A 20,694-nucleotide genomic window follows, 5' to 3' on the forward strand; every position below is an offset into this window, starting at 1 on the left:
ATGTCAGGAGTCACAGCTGTTGCTATGCTACCAACCGGCAACCACTTAAAACTCCTAAATCTGCTCTTCCTAACAGTTTTCATTGTTACCAGTTGTGTGTATGTATTCTTCTGACCACAACTCTACTGCTGAGACGCCAACTTGGACTTCTAAAACTGAAACATCAATAAGCGTCTCACTTCTTCACCCTCCCAGCTCCTTACCATGTAATGGAGACCCTGAGGGGCTACTGGACAGGCCAGGTATGGGGCTACAGCGCCCACCGATGCCTCCTCCACCTAAGATGCAGCCACTTCCTGCGAGACTTCCTGCTCCTCCTCCTAAAGCAGCTGCCCTGTTCAGCTCCTGTTCAATCTCCTCCAATCCAGCGCTCTTTTGAAAGCGCGACATCCGGTTTACCACACGTGGGGACATGTGAGTCCGGGCACACGGTGCACCGCCGTAGGGGTTGATGGGAAATACATGTGTGGTGCCACGGAGGGTGCTGACGGCTACCCAGCGACTGTCCTGGCTGAAACACATGTCCTGTACCTGGATCCAGACAGGTGAAAAAAAAAATCAGACAAAAAACAGAGCAGATAAATGTCACACCATAAGCATAAGTAGTGGAAATGTTGACACATACCACATAAAACTTTCTTTCTGAAAATTCCATTAAAGTGTAGAGGCTGGTCGACGTGTAAAAACTGGAGAGAATGTTTTTGTGTTAGTCTAAACCATCTCACATCCTCAGGGATCAGTCATTGGGCATCTTTTCTCTGTATCTGCAGCCCCTCAGTTTCATTCTTAGAAGCCACTTCTATGTGGATGATCCTCGGGTGCATACGCTCCTAAAACAGAACGATGCCTACTCCATACAAACTACACACTGAGTGACTTGAGAAACTAAGTACTTGGAGGGTGGTAAACCTCCTAAATTTTTGGTCCTAATATCACTGGTGGGATGGCTCTGGGACAGTGTGGAAAGCCTACTGTCCCAAACATGGGTTTACAGTGGACCTTGATTTTAGATTTGCTGGTCAGAGAAGATACAGTGTTGAAATGAAGCTTCTTTCAGCTGAGACAGTTGGCAAAGATAAAAAGCTTTTCCACACTGGCATATTATCATTTGTGCACAATTCAAAATAATCCCATCTGTGAATATGGTCAAAGAGAGAGGCCTGGGCTTCTCTGCTGTCCCTCGGACCCAGACCTGTGGCAGAAAGTGGATGGATGGTCTCAAAATAACTTGATGAATGTGTAAAATATATTTACATGCCTGCGTATTTTATTCAGCACAGAAACATGGACGCAAAAGTAAACTACTCCAAAGTGCAACTAACTCTAGTGTGACTGGGCTATAGTGTTAATCGCAGAGATCAAGAGATATGACTGAGATGTCGACTAGCCTGACAGAAACAGACAACAGTTTTTGCAAGAGGTGACAATAAGATATGAGATTGTTTGGCGATAAAATAAATGACCAAGAAAAATGGCATCCTTATTTAGTTGCTCTTCTCCAACACTCAGGGAGCAGACATTCAAGAGAAGATAGGATCTCCCCGAGCACGTCAGACATGCAGGAAACCAGACAAATAGGCTGCATGAGACAATACAAGCACTGGAGAGTGGGAGCGAGAAAATGAAAAGACAAAGAGATAAGGTGACAGACCGATGAAATGATTGTGCGCTGAAACTGCATCTATCACTTGGCATGCCTTTAAAAAAATAAAAATAATAATAATACATATATCTATTATATCTATATGGCAGGCTGGAGAGTGTAGATCCAGGAGAAAGTTTACAAGAGGAATGCCTGGCTCCTCAGTCAGCCAGCCAAAGAGAAAGCTCTGTCCCTCCAGGCCTTTCTAATCTTTTGCCAGGTCAGACGAGGTAATTGTCCCCAGCAATGACAGTTAATGGGGCATCCTCTGCATACCAGACAGTTACTTTACTTTACAAAGATGACTGAAAGAGGAGGGCTGACCTCTGCTGTAGCTTATAAGAGATGACTCAGAGATGAGAAAGGGCTACTTTGTGTGTGTTGTAATTGGTCATAATAGACCTGTCAGGGCTCCAACAGTAAATGGGTCCTGGATATCATGGCCAAATCCATTTCGATCAGGTGGGGGATTACCTGAAGGGTGGCTATAATTGTACTTTCATGGTGTGACAACCATCCACATATCAAACATTTGTCAAATGTTATCTCAAAAAGGCGGAATGCATCTGCTTTCAGTCACATGCAAGGGCTGATGTGGAGGTAGCACATTCCTGAAAGACTGGATAGCTCTCCCTTGTATTTTCCAACAAAGTACTTGATGACATGTGTGACAGTCAGAAGATGATAAGACGAGTTTAATGCCTTTGTTTTTCTTTTTAAATCAGTCACACCACGTAGTGAAGATTAAGCATCTCAGCTGACCTGAGAACAAGTCTGAAAGAATGACGAGAATGTGACAAAGATGTGACCAGATAAACACCTCTCACACGGAGGCGTGAGATGGACAATTAACGAGGGTTTATGTGGTCGTTAGCATCGGACGCCTCATCCTTCTCACTTTGACAGACTAACTACGATTACAAAAGTTACATAACAGGCCTCTGTTTGTCAATATTGTTACGGCAGCCTAATTTGATCTATAACGATGGAAAAGCACTGTTAACTGTGAGCAGAAGCGTAATAGATTTAAACAGATCCATAAGTGTGTAAATGCTTTTAAACAATGTGGATATACTAAAGATGGCTGATGTGGGTTTTGAACACAAATGTCTTCTTGGGACTGGAGCTGCTGCTTTGTGTCAGAACTACAAGTTTAGATCATTTCCACTGCTTCACAAAAAATATCACAACATTAAAACAAGATGTTTTTAACATTAAAGTCAGTAAGGTTTTTAAATATTGACATATAATTGGCAAATACTCAAATCACATGTTTGCACAAGAAGCCTGGTTACTCTGTGGAAGTAGGTTACAAAGGAAATCTGACAGTGACAGTCTGTCCCCAAAAACTCCATTTACACAGTGATTAGAATGTAAATAAACACATAAAAATACATTTTACATAATGAAAAAATGGAAAGGCAACATGTCAACTGCTAAAACTCTTAAAATCTTTTTTTTTTTTATTTGCAATAGAGGCAAAAAATGGAGTTTTGGTCTGCTTAACAAAACACAGTGGAACATCTAACAACTAAAATGTTAATATAACTAGTAACATCTTAGTAACATGACTGGATATATATAAATAAAAGTACCCCAGAAATGAGGCAGAGAAGGGAGGGGTTCACCTCTCTTGTGTGGGCAAATAGATCAGCTGTTTCAAGAATAACATTTCTCAGTATTAAACTGCAAAGAATTTTGCTTTTATTATCTAAGGTACATAACATCGTTCAACCATTCAACGAATCTGGAGAACACAAAGAGTGAACATCAGTCAATCAGTATGAAATGCTGCGACCTGAGGGGCCTGAGGGGCATTAAAAATCAGATCTCAGAAACACTGAAAACCAATATTAGTCAATATGCAGGTTCAAACTACTTTATGCAAGTTAAGAAAACAGTAAAGCAGCTTCTTTCTTTAGGCCTGAGCTAATTTAAAAATGTGTGAGGGAAAGTGGAATTTCAAATTGTTTTTGAAGATCACGTATGACATGCCGAGCATTATAAAGAAAAGAAGGCCATATGGGTGCATTTGTGATTTAATACTAATGATATACACATATATATATATACGTATTACAACAGTATGTCTGAGAGTCTGGTTGCTTAACTGGCGTTCTTTCAGACGTCTTACCTGTTGAAAACATGTGCTGCATTACTATAATTCAATGTTATTTATACAGCACCAAATCATGAAAACAATCACCTCAAGGTGCTTAATATTCTTAATAAGCACCCTACAATAATATAGAAACAATCAGACAACACCCTATGAGCAAGCACTTTGGCAAAAGTGGGAAGGAAAAACTCCCTTTTATCAGGAGGAAACCTCCAACAGAACCAGGCTCAGGAAGGGGCGGGGCCATCTGCCCCAGAAGTCTATTGATTGAACAAAGGAGATACCAAACCACTGAGCAGAAAGTAAACACAAAATGCAGCTTCTAAATGAAGGTGTTTATTATTAAGGCCCTGTGTGCAAAAAAGTGGCTCCCCCCAGGTTATAACTTAAATGAGCTGTGGTGTTTCACCTTTGGAAAGCTGAGTTCAACAGCCACACCCAGACCTGATTACTGCCACACCTGTTCTCAATCAAGAAATCGCTTAATAGGACCCGCCTGACAAAGAAAGGAAGATCCTCAAGAACCAGACATCATAGCACGATCCAAGGACATTCAGGAACAAATGAGAAACAAAGTAATTGAGATCTCTCAGTCTGGAAAAGGTTATAAAGCCATTTCTAAAGCTGTGGGACTCTAGCGAACCACAGTGAGAGCCATTATCCACAAATGGTAAAAACATGGAATAGACGTGGAAAAAGTTGAAGTTTTTGAAAAGTGTGTCCTATTACATCTGGCGTAAAAGTAAAACAGCATTTCAGAAAAGGAAAATCATACCAACAGTAAAATATGGTGGTGGTAGTGTGATGGCCGGGCTGTTTTGCTGCCTCAGGATCTGGAAGCCTTGACATAATTTCCTTAGAGATTAATAAAGCACTCTGATTCAGATTCTGAATCTTTGTGGTAATTCTGCTGTCTACCAAAACATCCTGAGGGAGACTGTCCACGACCTCAAGCTGAAGCACACTTGGGTTCTGCAGCAGGACGATGATCCAAAACACACCAAGTCCATCTCGGAATGACTTAAGAAAGACCAAATGAGGACTTTGGAGACGCTGTGGCATGACCTTCAAAAGGCAGTTCACGCTCAAACCCTCCAAGTGGCTGAATTACAACAATTCTGCAAAGATGAGTGGGCCAAGATTCGTCCACAGCGCTATAAAACACTCATTGCCAGTTACTACAAACGTTTGATTGCAGTTATTGTTGCTAAGGGTGACTAGGGCTGGGCAATATGGCCTAAAATTCATATCACGGTATAATTTTAAGCATGTGCGGTAACGATATATATCGCGATATATTCTTTTCTTCTGTATAACGTATTTTCCACACTATAAGGACTTAAAATCCTTTATTTTTCTCAAAAATCGAGAGTGTGCCTTATGTATGAATTCTGGTTGTGCTTACTGACCTTGAATCGATTTGGGCGTGCAAAAATCTGTTAAAAACGTTTTAGTACAACTTTGGTAAGCTGCACTGCTTGATGGATTGTCAGAGCATTACGGCTGCCGTAGCGAGGAGCTTCGGAGAAATCTGGGTCCTAAACTCCGTCAGCTTCAGGTCCCAAAGTCAAACGAACACTAAGAGTTAAAAACGGTCTAAATGATTTCATCTTTAATAAAATCATCAGCGTTGCTGCTGTACCAGGTGTACCAATTAAGTTTAACATCCAGGCATCCATGAAAACAGAATTTATTACATTTAACGGAGTTAGAAGTTAACAGGAAGTTAGCTCGCTAGTTTCCACCTAAACTTGACATACCATGTTCTGACAGAGATTTTTGAAACTAATTCAAACGTACAGCTCTGCTACCACTTCCAACATAAATGAAGACAGAAACTAAACAGCAGTGGCGTTTGCAGGGTTACTGAAGTTGGACTACCTGGTATATAATGTTGTGCTACGTGATTGCTAGCGACACACGGGGGGGGGCGCGAACATTTTTCTTGTAAAACAAAGGGGGGCCCAGCAAAAAAGTTTGGGAACCACTGCTAAAAATAAAGGCTGAAGAAATTGTGTTCTCACAGAGCAGCCTCATTACTGAAGCACAAATAAATGTGCCAGTTAATTTTTCATTCATTCAGATGACTGGACATCAATTGATGCTACAGACTGTTAAGTTTAGTAGAAGAGCCTCGTGGCTCTGAGCTCATCCACCTTCTGCTCCGCCTTCAGCCCCTTACAGCTGTTATCAGCTCGCAGGTCTGTTTACCTGGCCTCGGGTCACTGACAGCCAGCCGCATGTTTGGTCGCTGGAGACAGATAAGGCGTCCACCTCCACCTACCTAACTCAAGACTTTATGACTCCCAGTATGTTTCTGAGTTCTGTGTGTGTGTGTGTGGTGTGTGTGTCTGTGTGTTATTGTGGTGATAACCCCTGTCCCAAACACAGGCAGGGGCCGGCATTCAGTGTTTACAAGGGCTTGGATCAAAGCACCCTCAGTGTGCAGCCAGTCAGCAGACCTGACGTTTGGTCATACATTAACTGCAGGCAGGCTGTAGGAGTGTGTGTGCATGTGATGGTGTGTGTTCCCAGTCAATAATCCTGAACTTAACAAGGCCTGAAGTACTTTTGTTGAGCAAGCACTTCTCCTTTCTACTGTAATTAATGAGAAAAAGTCAAACTAAAAATAATCTTGAGAACTACAATCTTTTTTCTTTTCATTGTTTTATTAAATTAATTACCATATCCCTTCACTTCATTATTATAGACCATACATTTAGTGAAAGTGTCAAAGTGTAGGTGGTGAAAATTAGCTGCCCACAGCTAATATACTGCTCGATATACTCTTTTCTCTCCCTAAAGTATTATTAAATGACCACATGTAATAATGTGTCAACTCAAGATTTTAGCAGAGACATCCTCTTTAATTAAAACTTTCTTTTTTGATAAAGTAATGGTTAGGTTTAAATCAGGTAACACGCAAGTGTTTCTTCACTCACTATGTATCTGTACACAGCTTTGCATTTAATCATTAGTTAAAATTCATCTCTGGCTCTCTTCCTCTGTAAGTCTTTTGTTCTGTCTCCCTTCATCACCAACTGGTCACACAGATAGCCGCCCCTCCCTGAGCCTGGTTCTGGAGGATGTTTCCTCCTGTTAAAAGGGAGTTTTTCCTTCCCACTTTTCACAAACACATTCTCATTGGTTGTCTTAATGCTGGGGTTTCTCTGTATTACTGTAGGGTCTTTCCTTACAATATAAAGCAACTTCAGGTAACTGTTGTTGTGATTTCGTACTATAAAAACACAATTATGCTAAATTGTATAGAATAACAACACAGGTAATGTTTTAATGCTGTTTAAATGTTGCAGTTCATCGAGGGGGTGGAGCATGTTATTTTCTATAAACTGGATGAATGTTTTTCTTTACCAATCATGTATTTTTCTCATAAATGTATCTGTTTAAATGGGAATGTGGTTTGGAGGGGGACTGGTCCAAACCTGGATCTCACTCAAACTGGACAGCTAAGGGAAGGGTCATCTCCTGTCTACTACTGAAAGGAAATGAAGAAACAACAGAGGATAACTAAGTCATTAAATAAATGATAAAAGCTGTGAGTTTAACAGTTGATCTACATTCCTACCCACAATATGGTCATGAGATAGTGGTTGTTTCATCTTTGGAGAGAGGGAGAGTAGCTCTCAGTTCCGGTGGTCCAGGTATCTCAGTAAGATTATTCTTCACCACCTAGGTTTTGCGCTAAAAAATATGAGGAGAAAACCCCTGGGCTGAACCGGGACAGCCTGGAAAGTTTATGGTTTTGAGCTGGTAAAATATCCCTGGAGCAGCCAAAGGAGACAGTCAGGGAGAGGAAGGTCCAGCCATCTACGCAGCACAGCTCAGCAAGGTAGTAAAAATGAGGTTGGTGGATAAATAAATGCATTACTTTCTATTGTTGACCTTATGTATCACGCTAATGTTTTTAAATTTCATGGTCACTATTACACATACTTTTGTTCTATGGAGGGACGAGCAGTAATAAATTGTGTTTTGTTTGTAATACCGTACCTTTGTTCTTACCCTTTTTTTGGTTTCACTATCTTCACTATCTTAATCATATTGCAGTGATTTGACAGGAAGAAAGAAGTAATAATTATACTTACATACAAGTTCACAATTTACTACATTTGACTAGAATGTATGTGTATGTGAATCAATGCAATCTAAACACTCATTAAATATCTGTACTATTACTCCCAGTGGATGGTTGCAGTGTGCGTGTAGATTTGAGTTTGTTTCAGACCTTGGCTTCGGTCTCCCCACGATGCAGCGTATAGAGATGGTGAACGGCACTCTGCGAAGATGCCCACGGGTGGGTGAGGATCTGGAAGACGTGAAAGTCATGTCCCAGGGTGTCGGCAGTTACCAGCAGCATTCCTACAAAGAACACATAGTCACTGACATCAGGAATCAGTCCGTTAGCCGGCTTCACTGTAAGCTGATTCTTAATGTGTGCTGTATAAATGGTTCTTATTTTATCGTGCAGCTGCTTGAATGCATGCCTTTTGTTTGTTTGTTTTTTGGCTAATGCTCAAATATTGTAATACGCACGGTTTAAAATGCACTTCGCGCTACATTTGTGTCATGTAGCAGCGCCTACCTTTTCAACTGGGCCAAACCATACAGTGATGACACTAATCGAACAAATTAAGCTTTGGAGGTCAATAGTGCTGTATACTCCATAATGATAAGGTTCCCATCCATACAACATAATGTGGTCTGAAGAGGAAAACATCTATGTTAACCATATGCATATCATCTGGCCTTAGAAGATGTGTTTTTACCGCAATTATCAAACGATCAAATGAGGCAGTATGATGTCCCATCACTCCACCAGAGACCTTTAGACCTATCACCTGAAGCACATGTTACATCTTGGTTTTTGTTTGTTTATTTTAATCATTTTAATCAAGATGATTCAAAATGATACTCCAATTTGTGCAGTGTGTCTTACTGTTCCTAATGGTACACTGACCAACAGGGGTGGGGGGAAAAATCGATACTGTGCAGTATCGTGATATTTTGTTTGCTAATAATGTATCGATACAGGGACAGCAGAAATCGATATTTTGTTACAAAAAAGGTTTTTGTGCTCTGACTTCAGAGCATGTTGATCCTTTTTCTGAGCAAGAATCCTGACATTCCTTCACTGTCCAAATGTGTTTAACTTGTTTTTGGCAGCAATAAACATGACAGTTTACTTATTTTAATTTAAGACATGTTTTATTTTAATTAAGTTTAAAACTTTTTTATTTAATGTAAAATTATATTTTGTTTTAATTTACTTTCAAATTCTTCAGTTGCTGAAGGGGCTGCATAGTTTTCATAAATTGCATAGTTCAGAATAGCTATAATTGTACCAGATGGTTGCATTCAGTTAAGTTGGACTAGACTGTAATACAAACCGTTCAGTTTGTCAACAATAAAACTGAAATGAGAGAAAGACTGAGTGTGAGACTTTGATATTAGATAAAATGAATATTGATAAAGTTTACCTTTATGTACAGAATCTGAATATCGCAAAATATTTTTAAAAATTGCAATAATATTGTATCGTGCGTTAAGTATTGTGATAATATCGTATCGTGGGATGTATGGTGATTCCCACCTCTACTGACCAACCAAAATATTTCAACTGCATTTTATTCCAGCAGATGATTCAAAATGATACTCCAATTTGTGCAGTGTGTCTAAATGTTGCTAATGGTACACTGACCAACAGGGGTGGGGGAAAAAAATCGATACTGTGTAGTATCGTGATATTTTGTTTGCTAATAATGTATCGATACAGGGACAGCAGAAAACTGTGCATGACACATGTTAGACAGCATGAAAGAATTACTATGCACTTAAAACAAACAAACCAGCCCATTAAACATAGCCAGCTATCATTTGTGACAGTCATAAAATGCAACTTTGCCTTACATGATAGCTCGGTCTGGTAAAAGCACGGCTCGAGTCCTGTGATTGTTCAAGGACAGACGAAACGAGCGTCCATAAAAGAGGCAATCTATGTATTCGAGCATCAGTGCACATTTATGGGCGTGTCTATGCGCATTCAGAATCACCAAAACGCTGAACCACAGCGCAGCACAAGTGTAACCAACACTGACAGGCCCATTCATTTGGTCCTGTTTTATTTGAAGCTCGTCAAACTCCAGAAAGTATAGGTCCAAACCATAAACAACATGCCCAACAAACCACACCAGAACAAACCCAGATCTAAACTGGCTCGTCTACACTGCTTTTCAAATACAATCCAAAACCCATCCCCAGAAACCTTCTGACATGCTACAAACATGGAGATCGAGCAGCAACTCATAATACAACTCATTGATGCAGAGTGTAAAAAATGTCCAAGGCCCTGTCCTTCTGATGACTTCCAGACATAAATAATATTAAAGTAATTAGTATTTTCCTCTCAGTTTTTCCACTTGGAATCTTTTATGTGGAGGCTGCAGTAGGTTTTAATTAGTGGCCGGGCTTTATTGGGTGGCATGTCAAATGTGAAAAGAGGATGTTGGAATGGCATGAGATTAAAAGGATCCAACAACACGTGCAAGGGAGATGGAAAACACTCCCTTTCTGGAAAAAAAAGAAGCCATTTTTGCACATTCAGAGTCGAAGTTTCCCTTGGCCAAGATTTGAAAATTAGTAAAGAAAAAGCACTGCTCACAGATGATGAAAATCTGGATAAATGATAGGTTCGTGCAGATTATCAGAGGTGGAAGAAAGAAACTCTAACTAAAGCCAAGTGAAGTGTGCATTAAGACAGTGGTTAGCTAGTCATGCTGTATCAGAGCGACCAGAAAGCCAAAAAGCTAAGGCCCAGGGCCTGTAAACTCTTGAAAACCCACGCCCCAAACGAGGTGCCAAGCCACAAGAAGCATTTGCGTCAACTGGGAATAAAGAGAAAGAAGGGCCGGGGCCCTTCTAATTATAGAGTCTGGAAACGGAAGCGCAGGGCGATTAGGAGTTGAGGCGCTGCGGTCTGTTTATCTGGGAGCTTCCTCTCGCTCTCAAACCCTCTCTCCCCTGTTCTCCGCTCTCGTTCACTTTTGCTCCTCTCTCTGTTTTGGTCGGGCCCTGCCCACCCAGTGGCTGGAGAGTCTGGCCCCTAGCTTTCTGACAGATGAGACTTGGCCACTGCCTTCTGGCCAGGGCCGGTGTTTCTCTTCTGCTGATGGTAGAGTCTGGGCTCCAAAAAAGTAACAGCTCAGGAAGGCTGGAGAGCTTTGCGAGTGCGAGTGCCCGAGGACTGGGGCTTTTGTGGCCTTGTTGAAATACAGAGGCCCTTGCCGAGAGGCGTCAGTCGGTTAGCCCACGGGAGGGCCAAATTAAAAAGCAGCTGAGCGGCCCGGTGGGTGAAAAGAGAAGGTTTTAAACAGCGGCTGGCTACAGCGGGGTTTGACACGTCCTATTTATAACACCTTGTCCCAGGGGTTACAGTGTTATTTACGATGTTTTAGTACCAAGATCGCTGGCACATGCTCTAAGACGTGCGCTAAACTGGAAGGGGTGACTTCTAATTTGCCATGTGTGCGAGACATGCGTTCATATGGGATATGAGGGAAGTGATATAATCATTTCCATAAATATCTGCTTTTGCTTTCTGGGGTTTTTTCCTCTTAAAATCTTTTTGTTTTGTTTTGCTGCAGGCTTTAGTGTCCCATCTCTGACCATCCAAACAGAAAACATCTGCTCAATCCCATTAATGTTGGGAGGATGTTTCATTTACAAAGTGGTGGGGCTAGCTTTATTCTTGACAAAGGCGGACGGGACGGGAGGGCGAACGGCTGAAAGAGAGAGAGAGCGAGAAAGGCAAAGAAATAAATGGAAAGAAGAGGGTGATTTCCCTACTTGGCAAAGTGGAACGCCACAACAAAACTAGTCCACTTTTTAATTAACAACACTACGCTGAAAAAAAAAAAAAGCTTTGAAAATTGTGAAATTCTCAAATTATAACCATGTGGAGGGGATAAAGCTTACAAGATGGAGTACTTGGGGGATTCGGATAGCCTCGCTGTTACCAGGATGCATAAACTTCAGAGCAAATGAGCCCATTTACTTTGAAAGACTATCCATCATAAAGAGGAGGTTTTGTCTTCAGGGCTGGGAAGGACAGGACGTTATGTCTGTCTGAATGGATTTGTACATATACTGGACATATACAGCGCACAGCCACAATATTAAAAGCAATAAAAAGTGAAGAGGACAACGCTGATCCTCTCATTACAGGAAATCTTGGGTCCTAACATTCATTTAAATGCTACTTGTACTGTTAAGGACACCTGGACACACCCCTGTGACAACAGCATTTTCCAGCAGCACTTGGCTCCCACAGCAGGACAATTCACCTGTGCAACCAAGGTGCACATCTGGCCTCCAAAACGGTCCTACATCCATGCTCCGACATGTCAAAACAGCATGAAAGAGCAGTGTTATTTTAGGCAGGTGATTTTAAATGGTAAATATAGCAGTTGGCCTTATTCACTCATTTTCTTTGCCTAACTGCTTTCTATCAAACATCTGCAATTATACTGCCCAACAATCTCCCTGCATTTTATCATATAAAGCCTAATAATATATCCTATACAAATTGTAATACTCTAAATATAATTTGTCATACTCTGCCAGGAAATTTGAGGACTTTTCAGAGCGGTGCCAGGAGTTTAGTCTTCAAACGCGAGAATATTAACATGGTTGTAATCAAAGGAACGTTAATGGTTATGTCTACTCTTTATAACTAGAGAAAATTGTGCTACTGATTGCAGTGCAAATTGGAGGGGGAAGAGTGTGCCCTACTAATCTTCTCAACACCGCAGCAGCAGACTAATATACGAGCAGTTTTATATCTGTTGGGCAGCAGAGTAAGCATTAGGGTTAGACAGATGCTAAAAAGCCAAAGTCAGCCGCCCCCAACAAAGCAGAGCGGGTGCAGTCTGACTAATTACTCATTTCTCTTAAAAGTTATAGCTACGTATTGCTTATGTTTTAGTACGGGTGGTGTATGTTTATATTTGCATGTGCATTAAAAAACTTTGAGTAGCATATGAACAAAATTTAAACTAAACAACACTAGATGATGTTTATGTGTTGTCGAGGTAATGACAAAAATGTTTTATTTGGTTAGATCGCTGCAACCTTGACCTTTAACCTCTAAATTCATCCAGTGTTTGAATCCAGCAGTTTTTACTCAGCACTGAAATTTCTGAGCAAAAGTTAACGTCTTTGAATTCATTTGAGAATGAAATTCCTTTTATGATAATGTCATTAGAATTTAATACAAATACTGGTACAAATAAAGATTGTTCAGTGCCTCAGCAGAGCGAGCACCTGATAGCCACAACACCTTTTTTAAAGGCATGCTGTTCAGGTGTACCAAAATTCTCTGGGTCCCCGAAACGCATCGTTCTGAAGATGAAAAGAAGGCCACTTGAAGGCAGACAGAATGGAAGAAAAATGGAGAAAACAAGAGAGGCAGGAGAAGGAGGAGTGCTTACGGTTCATTTGATGTACAGTGGGCTGAAACCAAAAATTGTGTTTTTCTACACGCTCCATAGGCAGACCACCTGTGAGCACTTAGATATTAATAGATATGAAAAAAGGTGTATATATATGTGTGTGTGTGTGTGTCTAACCTAGCGGAGAAACAGCTAGCAGTTTGACATTACTATGCTGGAACGCTGGCTCTTTTAACAGGGCAAAAGTCACCTGGCTTTAAAGTCGTGCCGACACATAAGAGGCAGGCACCATAGAGGTCAAGTTCACAAAGCGTGACTGTTCTCAAAGCAGAGCTTCAGGGTTGTTCTTTCATCACCTTAAGTGGAAAAATACACTACTTAAGTTTGTGTTATAGGGCATTTACATATTTGCAAACTTCCTGCTGAAATTGTTTTAAAGAGGAGAAGTTTGTATTTGTCATTTGCCAGAAGGCTGTCCAACGAGCACATTATTGGCTGTATAAAAAGGCGAAAACATGAAGGAAGCCTCTGTTCTTGTTTCACCTGCAACAATCTGCCAAAGCTTCAACACCAGTTTGCTGCCACTAATCTAAATTCCCAATGAAGCCCAGGTCTTTTTGTTTTGCTTTTGTGGTTTCTCAACATGGGACAAACATGTTCTCACAGCAGCTCAAAGAAGGTTTTGACAGGAGTTAAAAGCAGGTTTTTTTGTCATGTCATATTTTAAAATCCCGAGAACATTCTGCTCACATCTAAAATCTATGGATTTAAAATCTACTGAAAGACTTTGGGACTGTCATCAGAGCTTAATCCCTTAGGCCAAGAGCGAGGTAAACTCCTTATGGGCTAGCTTGAGCATTTTTTCAGTTCTGTTAACCAATGAAATCCCTTCAGACTGTCACAGCTGCCATTCATAGGTAAGATTTAAGACTTCCTAGATCTCAGCTGGTCCACTGAAGCAGTGTGTCACAAAAAAGGATTATTGAGGCCATCCATTCTGTTTCAGGTTTCATAACTATATTTAATTTGAATGTAGGGTTTTTTAATTTAAATAAATAAAAACACAAAAATGACTAACAAATTATTTTGAATGATGGAAAAAGCAATGCAAAGTTACTTTGTAACAAGAGGAAACATGGTTCATCAGGCAAATAATCACATACATGAAGTTACATAAAGTAATGTAAACTGTTCTGCCTTTACAAACAGGCTTTGATGCTGTAATTATGCTTTTATTTATCTGCAGATACAAAAAATTTGCAAATGCAAAACATAATAAACATATGTGTTGTATAAGTATTTATAAAAAGCTTAAAACACACTTGTGTACCTGTAATAAATTACAGGAAAATCGTTAACATTTGAATAAATGTTAATTATTTATATAGTGGTTTTCTGCTATAAGGGCATTTTAAGTGCTTATTAATTACAGTATTTGACAACAAATATATTAATTACATTACTTTAAAACATTAATAAATAACACACATCTTCATGTAGCCACGAGTTCATGTAACATTTTCTTCTCCATTTTTGTGGAGCAGAGTCTGATTCCCTTAACACGTGAGTGCCGGGTGCTGGGTGCACATCGGCTTGAGCTACTACTCCTTTTCCAGAATTCTCTTTTTTTGTCTGACTGAATCAAATTATCTCTGCTGAAAAAAATTAAGGGAACATTTGGGAACACCAAGTCGTAACCACTGCTTTCCATATATACGCTGCCAAACAAACAAACCGTTCCACAATTCATAGAAACAAGAAACTTCCCCACTGTCCTCTTCCCCACTCAGTCTCCCACCTACACACATACCATAAAGAAGTTCGAAATGACCTGCGCGTTACCGCATCATGTGGGCTATAAATGACTCCACACGGCTTTGCTGTTTGTTCTGGGGAATTTTTTTCTCAGCCAAGTTTTCCAGAGACCCTGAGTCACCGTCTAGCTCATCCAGTTCCACTCTGTAGCTCTGACCATGCACTTTAATAACCACTTTTCACCTGCAAGAGCGTGGGGCTTATCCACTGAGATGGCAAATATTTCATTATTTTATGATTTTTTTTGTAAAAAATAAAAAAAATAAACTACTTTAGAAAACACGGTGTAATGCAGACCGTGTTTTTTGTAGGTTGGAAACTTACATGGTGAAGTCAGAATTTAGATGCTAGAACCAATGCTATTAGGCTCTTAAAACCACCACCTTGATACACAAGTAGGCAGTAAATGAATGCCTCTCATTGTACCAAAATAGCTGTTTACTGTAGAAGCTAAATGTGTTTGATAAACACATACATGACCAGCTTAAAATCACATCTTTGTTAAACCTTGTGTTTTCATCTGAAACAATAGAAACACCATAGCTAGAGATTAGTTGAAAACTAGGACGACACATCTCCTCACAGTGCTCCCTGCACAATGCATGGCTTTAAATCACATTCTGGTCTGCTGTCAAATACTAATGACAAATAGCAAACGATGGAGGTGTCAGCCTGAGCTGCAACAAGTACGACAGGCATTGTAAAAACACACCCAAATATTACAGTAGTCTCAGTAAAATTCAGTTTTTGTTTGTTTTTTTTAATCTCTCAAAAAGGCAAAACTGAGAGGCCTGTGGTGCAGAAGCTGTAAATCAGATCAGAGCCGCCTACGAGTGCTAATTGCTATCTTGGTGTGAAGACATGACTCAATCCATACTAAATGTGCGGCCGAGTGAAGCTGCTTGTGTGTGGGAATTCCCCTCATGTTCAACATGTGCGTGTGGGTCCAAGGTTTTTTGGCAACAGCCTGGTTTCTTTCACACATTAGTGAGATGTACAGATAGAGTTATTACACCACGAGCTGCCTTCATGGCACAGCTGCCTCAATGGTCAGGCACAACAAGCCAGGCTATTCATTAGACCAGCCTGTTGCTAAACCAGGGATATGGTTTATGGGACAGCTCCATGAGGGGAGAGATTCAGTTTTGATTCAGCTTCCATTAGTCGTGGCTTTGAAGGGGTATTCAAAACTTTTAGGTGGCTGCACAGTGGTGTTTTCCTGATCTACCGTGGATTTCATGAGGCTGAAAAAGGATTCTTCACAAGACAAAGGTGAAAATATATCCAGTACAAAACTTGACTCATGGTCAGGCAAGATTTCTGATTAATCTGTGAATTTGATTGATAATATAAGTAACAATAACCTGCAATGATTAAGGTTACTAAGTAAATACATTTATTCAAGCATAGCAGATACTTGCATGGGTGATGCTTTGAGTAGCTTCATTAACACCTGAACTTTTCAATCCACTACATTTATTTAAAAGCTATAGCCACAAGTTACTGCAGAGGTAAATGGAGTTAGGGATGGCCGTTATTTAAAAGTTATTAGTCTGTTAAATTACACCTAAAAAGCTGAAAACTAAGTTTGCAAGACCCAGGGAAATTAACTGAAGTTTTCTGTAACCTCAGAGTAAAATCTAGAAGTGAGCAAAAAGCTTAAGAAAGCTAAAGCAACAAAATGTTTTGCATTGTACAACCAGTCAAAACTCCAGGAATATTAAATGGACTTAGACTGAAAAGAAAGGAAATATCAGATCTTTAAATCTGAAAAGCAGAAACTTCGTGGATCTCTTTAGTTGAAAAATGACAAATGAGTACTTAAGAGTTCAGAATTAATTAATTATTCGATCGTGGTCCAAGTGAAACCCTTCCGAGTTGGGAATGCCTTTCACATTATTATATCAGTGCAATGTTACTACATATACTTGATACATGCTTCATACATATTATTCAAGACTAATATCAGCTGTTTAGAAAAATACAAAATGTGACATTCTCTTGGGCTGCAAATACAGGACTACAGGACGTCTTCTTCCACAACTGCATGTAAAGCAGCGGTCTCCAACCTTTTTTGCGCCACGGACCGGTTTATGCCCGACAATATTTTCACGGACCGGCCTTTAATGTGTCGCAGATAAATACAACAAAATAAAACTAGTACCAGTACTGAAAAAAGAAGATTTATTCATAACACACGTGAAAAGACCCAGGAAAACCGAGTTAACGGTAAAAACAATAACAAAATAACGCTGAAAACCGATAAAAACCCTGAAAACCAGACATTTCACACCGGAGCCTCAACTCTTGCGGCCCGGTACCAAACGACTCACGGACCGGTGCCGGTCCGAGGCTCGGGGGTTGGGGACCGCTGATGTAAAGGACTTTATCAAACTGAGCATGGGCTGGAAAGAATAAAGCGGATGGAGCTCGCTTGATTGTTGAATCAATCACTCCATCTAGTGCCAGTCATACTCACCAAAAAAAAGAAAAAGGAAAAAAAGCCTCGTTGCTGGACAGTATCTCTTTCATCAAAATATGAGTCTATTTCGACCTTGGCGTTATACCCAATAATCAAGTCAAGGATCATTAAGGATAAGTGAAAAGGACGAGACGTGAAAGAAAACAAGCACACACACATCGCAGCTGTTAAAGAGAGCTCTTTGCCACTGCACTTCATCTGCGTCCCTCTAATTACACCACTAGGAATAGATCCACAGATCCACCGAAGCGCCAGCCGCCACACCAATAACTGGCGGCGAACGGTCCACCCTCTGTAGCGCCTCCAACACACACAAGCCACTGGGGTTTCTTACATAACTCTTCCCAGCCAAAACGTCTTGGTTTTCCAGGCTCTACTGGAGTCATATCATTGTTTCTTTCTTGTTTCTGCCATGTTGAGGTTGAACACTGTGAAGCGAACCTCAGTAAGGCAAGAAAGGTAGTTCAGTAAAAGCCACTTCCACTAACTTGGAACGAGTTCACTTAGAGGCAAACCAATGAACCAATCACTCAGGATTTGGACTCTGATCAAAACAAGAGGCCTTTAATTATAGAACACTGAAAAAGAGGCAGCTTAGAAATGAAAATGAATAAAAGAAAAACAATGATGAAAGCAGTCCTGCAAGAGAAGTTTCTATGCCTGTGTTCAGATTTAACCTAATCTCATCACATGCTCTGCCTGCAGTTTTTGTCTCTTTTTAAAAGGATTGAAATCTGTGTTTTTTTCACTGCATTTCTTTGCATTTTAAAGTTGTATTAGCTCTTTAGATTGGGCTCACTTAAGAGTTAGAAAGATTAAAAATGTGTCTGGAATTTTGATGATGACAGTGCCCTGTGTAAAGGGTCACGGCAGAGTCTTTTGGCTTGCTGACGCAGCATCAACCAGTACACCAGAACCACTGTAAAATCTACATGAACAGCACTGGAATACACCGAATTCAGTGGAGGCCTAGTTTGGATCTTAGAAGTAAAGACATTATTCCTTTAAATGATGAACAAAGACACTTTTCTTACACTACGACATAAAAAACACAGTCAGCTGGCTAACAACATTGTTCTTGTGCAGAAATGTTGATTCATTTCACATATCCATAGTGTTTTAGTCCCAATTTCCTTCAGCATCAATTTTAGAACAAAGATGTTCTGTTTTCATTTAACAAAAACGAGCGATTCATATTTCTGCAAAGGACCACGTTAGAGGATTTTGATCCCATTTGGCTGCTTAGAAATGGTTATTCTACTTTACATAATTGTAAGAATCATAATCAAGATTTGTTTTAATATATTTTAACAATTAATTCCAACTACAAAAAGCACAGCGACCAATCAAAGAAGAAAAGGCCAAAAACTGCCACAAAACCTTTACCAGTTACATCCAGTGCTTTCAAATGTAATGGAGTACGCAGAGCAAAGGACCCAACAGCAGACTTCAGAGGGAGACATTTATCAGCTGATACAAGTCCAAGGGACACACACAGGGACACACACAGGGACACACACACAGGCAAACACACACAGGGACACACACACAGGCAAACACACACAGGGACACACACACAGGGACACACACAGGCAAACACACACAGGGACACACACACAGGGACACACACAGGCAAACACACACAGGGACACACACACGGACACACACAGGGACACACACACGGACACACACAGGGACACACACAGGCAAACACACACAGGGACACACACACAGGCAAACACACACAGGGACACACACACGGACACACACACGGACACACACAGGGACACACACACGGACACACACAGGCAAACACACACAGGGACACACACACAGGGACACACACAGGGACACACACACGGACACACACAGGCAAACACACACAGGGACACACACAGGCAAACACACACAGGGACACACACAGGGACAGACACGGGGACAGACACGGGGGGAAACACACACAGGGACACACACAGGGACACACAGAGGGAAACACACAAGGACACACACAGGGACATACACAGGGGGAAACACACAGGGACACACAGGGACACACACAGGGACACACACAGGGAAACAATGGAACAAAGGATGAATAAAGACACAGGCAGGACACGGGTGGGGAACAAACAACAGCTGAGACTAACTAAGGCTAACAAGACAGGTGAAGTAAAACTAGGAACAAGAAGCAGAAGACAAACAATTACCAAAAAAAAGAAAAGAGTGACAGTCTAAACACAGAAACACAATGTCCTGATGCATGCTCAATTATCCGGTTAAGGACATCCTGAACGTAGTGTTTTCAGTGGGAGAAACATTTCACCACTCATCCAACTGAGGATGAGTGTTCATCTTCACCCCAACCTTACAAACAGTACATCTGATTAATGACTGAAACTAGCAATGGGCTGTGAGGCCAGTTTCATGATCAGTAATATGCAAATTGGCATGACCATTGATGAACGGCCATCTCTGAATCGAGGAGGGGGCCTAAGGGTACATCTTTCACAATCTTACAATGCTGTGATTGCAGCCATTCCCCAACTCTCTGTCAATGGTACTCGTGGCCATTGATCAGTTTTTTTGGCTTCTCTTGGCGCCATTTCTGTTTGCGTGACTTCAAAAATCATTATTCTGGCAAATCCTGGCACGTGTTATCAAATGGTCAACTTAAATATTTCACCTGATCGTGATCACATTACATCAAAGCCAGATAAAGTTGGTCTGTCGGCCTTCAATAAATGATTTGGGAACAAAACAAGCTTTTAGTAGTGTCGGTGGTCAAAGTCAATGTTTGTTTGTGGGGTTTTTGTTGGTTTTCGTTGTTTTTTTTTAGGGGAGGAGCAAGATATCAAGAGCAACTACTTATCCTAAGCTTTACTTCTTAGCAACCTTTTTAGCTCCTTAAGATAAGTATCCTAATGGGAAAAAATATAAGCACATATTTAGTAGCTTAGCCGCATAGATGGGTAATATATGTGATTTTGTTGACAGCAGGTAGGAGAATGTGGGGTTAAGACAACCATGTCTGACCTGTCTTTGTCTAAAATATGATCTTAAACCTCCTGAGATGGAGCTGCTAAGTTTAGTCATAAGTCTAAGTAAGTCAAGGATTCCTGGAGCTTAGAGGTCACAGGGTTAGAGTCATCTCTCAGCAGCTTCTTTATTA

At 40.7% G+C, this 20,694-nt stretch overlaps 1 protein-coding gene across 4 annotated transcripts in view; it reads right to left on the minus strand.

The window, feature by feature from the left end:
* Window positions 1-20,694, minus strand: part of bcas3 (BCAS3 microtubule associated cell migration factor) — a 314,780-nt gene that overhangs the window by 249,766 nt on the left and 44,320 nt on the right. For all 4 annotated transcript variants that reach the window (XM_014407735.4, XM_014407734.4, XM_076892111.1 and 1 more), the window contains exons 14-15: window positions 8,008-8,141; window positions 204-531 (exon numbers count right to left, since the gene is read on the minus strand). In XM_014407735.4, coding sequence (XP_014263221.1) covers window positions 204-531; window positions 8,008-8,141 — 462 coding nt within the window. The remainder of the gene's footprint in view (window positions 1-203; window positions 532-8,007; window positions 8,142-20,694) is intronic.

This window comes from Maylandia zebra, linkage group LG14 (assembly GCF_041146795.1).
Source record: "Maylandia zebra isolate NMK-2024a linkage group LG14, Mzebra_GT3a, whole genome shotgun sequence".
Taxonomy (NCBI): Eukaryota; Metazoa; Chordata; class Actinopteri; order Cichliformes; family Cichlidae; genus Maylandia; species Maylandia zebra.